Below are 5,139 nucleotides of genomic sequence, written 5' to 3' on the forward strand. Positions count from 1 at the left end.
TTACTGAATGCAGAGCTGGAAAGTGAGACTGAGTTAACGGTGAGGAGCTAAGGTGTCTGTTAGATGTTAAAAGTATCATTTTTATTTATTTTGTAAATCAAACTGTTGCACTGACGTAGAGTTGTTAAAGAAGAACAAAACTTGTTTTTTAGATTTTATTTTTGTTGGTCAAACTGATGTATTGAGTTTAAAACTGCTGAGTCTTATTATATGAGCTGTTTTCCACTTTGGTTTTAGGAAGAAGTAGAACCAATTCAATTGCAAGTCAATTTATATCAATGCATTTTTACCAATATTCAAATGTCTTTTGACCAATAAGATATTCCAGAATCTGTTAGCCTGTTGTGAGTTGTGAGGCAAATGCTAAAGTGAGTGTTCATCCTGGAATGACGGTCATTATACTATGCATAACTTTAATCTGATTATTGGATTGTAAATAGTAACATGTTAGAATACTTGTTACTGAAACAAGGGTCAGATTAGAGTAACGCATTACTGACGTGTTGATGGCATAATTGTTTGACATTTCTACTCAAGGTATTTACTGATCTGTCAGGTTTCCGATATGCGTCCCCCCCAATGACAGACTCGTTCCTACGCCCTTGGTAGACCGACAGTCTACATGCTAACTTGGTCACCATCCTTTAAAAATCCGTTGTGTGAAAGCTACTGGCTTCCCTGGTAGCCGAAGCTAAAGAAAAGGTCAGCTGTCAGGGCTTTGCCTGCTGCTGCTAACTAGCTATGAGCATGCTAACTGGCTAGCTGCAGACTGCTTAGCGTCAGTGACAACAAACCAACATGTCTTATGGTGTAGCCGTGGCCAGAAAACCTACCTTATGATGGGAAAACAAGAGGCGCTGCGCTAAACTGCGAAGCGTCGAAAGAAAATTTGAAGCTTGGTACGTGTTAGCTTAGCTGATGTTTGACACCATCTGTTTGATTTAGACAAGACAAGTTATACACAACTTAGCCGCTGGAGGGCGATGTACCACCACGAAGTGAAATGTTTAGAGAAAGAATCCTTTTTTGTGTGTGTGTTTCTGGTATGCAAGTAATTTTTGTGCACAGTGTTAACATGTTACAACAGCACAGACGTCCCCAATGCTAACGTCGACGTTCACATTCCACATTTCTAAAGAAATCATTCATTGAATTTCTTAAGAAATTCAATGAATGATCAGGGCTTCCTGTCTGGGACACTGAAAATCTGAATGGGTATAATAGCACTTTGCACCAATCTGATGGTTGAATAACAGAATAAATACAATAAATACCCTTGTTGTTGAGCTCAGTAACTGCAAAATGGATTTTTGAATTGAAAATGTTACTTATTTTGTCAACATGTAGTTTTCTGTTAAAACCTAATTAATTACAAACCCTAAAATTCCATCAATCCATCCATTTTCTTACACCCTTGTCCCTCAGTGGGGTCGGGAGGGTCGCTGGTGCCCATCTCCAGCTAGCGTACCGGGCGAGAGGCGGGGTACACCCTGGACAGGTCGCCAGTCTGTCGCAGGGCAACACAGAGACACACAGGACACACAACCATGCACACACACACTCACACCTAGGGGCAATTTGGAGAGGCCAATTAACCTGACAGTCATGTTTTTGGACTGTGGGAGGAAACCGGAGAAAACCCTAAAATTAACTTGACTAAAAATTTTAGCAAAGTCTCACCACTAGTATAAATGCATGATGTTAACAAAATTTAAATAAAGACTTTCTTTTCTAAACTTACAACCCATTTACATTGTGCTACCTTTTAACAGAAGACTGTCTCATTTCTAGTCAGAATTACAGTACAATTTCACTGATGAAAGGAATTAAAATTTTTCCAAGGGTATGAATAATGTTTTAACAGCAATAATTAAAATTCAAATGAGAAGATATACTAGGATGAGGGGAAAAAAACCTTTGTTAGTTTTGACAAAGTTGACTTTAATTTCCCAGGTCGCTCTTGAAAATGAGATCTGGATCTCAACGGGGTTTACCTGGTTAAATAAAGGAAATAAAATAAAAAATAAAAATAAACAAATTTGTCAGTTATATTTTATTGTCATTGTCCGATACTTAAATGTGAAGCCAATCTTATCCACCGATCTGAAAGGTTTGAGTGATGCGCCCATCCACCAAGTCATGCCTGCACATTCCCAGTCAACAATAGTTACTCCACTGTTAATACTTCAGCGACTTTTTGCTATATTTACCAACATTTCAGACAAAAAAAATTGGCACTGGCCAAAATCAGAATTGGCATGGCAGACTTTTTAAAGATCAACAATCGGCCAGAAAACGGCAATCGGTGCGCCCTCATTCAGAAGCAGCAGAAACTGGTCAGAAACCACTTTTAGACAATTACTGATAATTACTCAGATGAACCAGAACAGCTTCTGTCTACAGATTATTCACTTGGAGAACACAGGCTTGTTATGTACATGAAAGCAATATTTGCAATCCTTTTCTTCTTCACATGAAATGGATGTAAATCTTCAGATATGGGTATAAAAGTACTTGTCCAAGAGTCCGCGCGTTATTCCAACCACAGCCAGAACGGACAGGGTGAGAAGTACAGCCAGGGTCAGGTGAAAGCCGGGTAACCTGCAGAGCAGACACCGCTCACTGATCACAATGCTCCCTGAGAGCTGTGCATGCTTTGTTCTTAGGGCAGATGATGAGGGTGGGTAACCTTTTCTTGGTGGACTGGGTGTAGCCGTTGAAGTAGAGCTGCCTGGCCACCATGTAGACCAGACCTGTTGCTGCAGCTAGCACCTCGCTGAAGAACATCCCACAGGTCCACAGAGTCACCAAGAACAAGGGGTAGAACTCCACACAGTTCTGACTCCAAACACACAAAACGGATGTAGGAACATCTGCAGCTTTGCTCATTAGAGGTGACATTTAGAGCTGTGGTGTATCAAATACTTGTTTTCCCCATTGTACTTCTTTGAGGTGATCCATCAACTAAAATCCTTATAAAATTTCTCAAATGTGGCCCCGTTTAACCGGTCTGGACACTCTCCAAACAGCTTCTCTCCGTTGTGGTCTTCTCAGCATGTGAGAACGGTTTGATGGAAATAGATGATGGGTTGCACACTCTTTTGAGGTTATTATTGCCAACACCAGAAGCTAACAGTTTCTGTTTAAAAGATTCCAAGCATGAGGTAACTGTACAAAGATGAAGTTTGTGGTTGCTCTGGAAAACTTGTTTCCAGGACAACATTATCTAAATTCAACTTTTGGATGAATCAGAGTTGGAGGGTAGTGGCACTCGAGGACTGGATTATTAAACAAACATAGAAAATGGAAAGGTTTCTGAAAAATTATGAAATCCCACAACCATAAACACTCACAAAACACGAAAAAGGTCAACAGAATTTAAAAGTGATGTACTTTTTGTTCAAAGTCACCGTAATTTGGTAAATCTCTTTCCTATCTTCCAAAGCTAGCACATTAAATTTTAATCTGTACTGGCAGCTGACTTACTGTGCACGAAAAGTTTGTTCAAACTCTGGAGGACCGGAGACTATAGGAGGGAGGCCCTTGTGAGCCATTCTAGACCATCCAACTCTGCGGGCCAGGTACCCTGAGTGAACACAGCCTCTATACAAATTTGCCTCTCTGACTCTCAGCTCAAAGCAAGATGCCCAAACTATTTTTTTTAAATATTACACAATTAATTTAATTTCACATAATTATCGCGGAAGCCATTTGTCTGTTAAATACTTAATGAAACATATTTACAGTGTTTGATGTTTGTTGTGAATGTCCAAGTTCACAGACAAACGAGATCATTAGTCCAAGTTTGTTGTTTATTGAACGCTCAAAAATTACAGCGGCTGTAAAGCGCCACAGCAAAGGTAAACAAAGATAAAACAACCCGAACAGGTGATCAACTCTAAATCACTCGCACCTTTTTACTCTCTCTCTCTTTCTTTCTCTCTGTCATTTAAGCACATCCGTTACCGTGGCAACCGCCTGCGCTTTGACTTTATTCATTTATTTGTTTTTTGTTCTTTAATAAAGTTACGAACTTTTTGATAAGCTAGTCAGAGGAGGACGTGCTGGTCTCAGCGTCCTGGCGGTGTTCAGTCCCTCACCTAAAAGCCGAGATCGACTCAAAACCTTCTGCGATCGACATATTGCGCCCCTGCTCAAAGCACGAACAGTTCAGACACAATATGAAATAGGAAAAAAGCGATTTATTAACTGATTGTGTTTTAGATTGCTCTTGAAAAACTAATCAGTCACGGCTGATTAGTGGGTGCACTCAGCTGCACAGTGAACCCACTGATTTTTTACATCAGACAGCCGCCCTCCTCTCTCTTGCAGGTCCTGCGTACCCCCGCTAAATCTTTTAGGGTTACAGCACCCGACCGTACCCTCCTACTTTTACCCCTGATTATACGGTCAGTCAATGATGCTTTTTGAATGAATCACCGTTTTAGAAAGCAGTGACCTGTAAAATAATCAGAGGAAATCATTTTTTTTTTTTTTTTGCGTTGTCCTCATACTACTACAACTGTAATCAGACTTGTGTGTGAACAGTTTACGACTCCAACTTCATCGGGCTTCTTCTGGTGCAGAATTATGACGCATGTCGCACAGCAATGGTAAAGGTCATAGGCATAATATAAGAATAGACGCCTCATGAACCGCTCTCGCCTTTTGTCGCTGACGAGATTTAGGGCGGCCATCTTGGAGCGGTACACCACTCCACTTATATGTTTTGCAGGCAAAATGACGTATCAGCACATTTAATCGATCATAACACGCTTTTTTGTTACTGGAAACCAGGGGTGAAAGTAGTTTTAAATTCTTGGGGGTACTATGAAAAACATTAAAACATTATATATGATCGGTGATCGGCGATCATTGGCTCTTGTTGCCGATACCGATCACCTGCATCTCATTTCGCAGCCTGCCTGTGCAGCTGGTCTCCTCTTTCCTTCCTTTACACTGCGCAAACGCGCAGCAACAAATCCTACGGAAGCGCATTGCTATCACGCAGGAAAAAAAAAATTCGAGTGCTATCACGTTATAACGTGATACGTATCTTGTTAAAACGTGATACATATGACGTTATAACGTGATACATATCTTGTTAAAACGTGATATGTATCTTGTTAAAACGTGATA

General features: G+C 40.5%; 1 protein-coding gene across 1 annotated transcript in view; it reads right to left on the bottom strand.

Annotated features, from left to right (window-relative positions):
* Window positions 1–2,492: 2,492 nt before the first annotated feature.
* The window catches only part of mgst2 (microsomal glutathione S-transferase 2), a 7,257-nt gene continuing 4,610 nt past the window's right edge, over window positions 2,493–5,139 (bottom strand). The window contains exons 2-5 of the mRNA XM_008419754.1: window positions 4,666–4,697; window positions 3,487–3,603; window positions 2,690–2,842; window positions 2,493–2,601 (exon numbers count right to left, since the gene is read on the bottom strand). Of these exons, the coding sequence (XP_008417976.1) occupies window positions 2,493–2,601; window positions 2,690–2,842; window positions 3,487–3,603; window positions 4,666–4,697 (411 nt within the window). The remainder of the gene's footprint in view (window positions 2,602–2,689; window positions 2,843–3,486; window positions 3,604–4,665; window positions 4,698–5,139) is intronic.

This window comes from Poecilia reticulata, linkage group LG10, assembly GCF_000633615.1.
Source record: "Poecilia reticulata strain Guanapo linkage group LG10, Guppy_female_1.0+MT, whole genome shotgun sequence".
Taxonomy (NCBI): domain Eukaryota; kingdom Metazoa; phylum Chordata; class Actinopteri; order Cyprinodontiformes; family Poeciliidae; genus Poecilia; species Poecilia reticulata.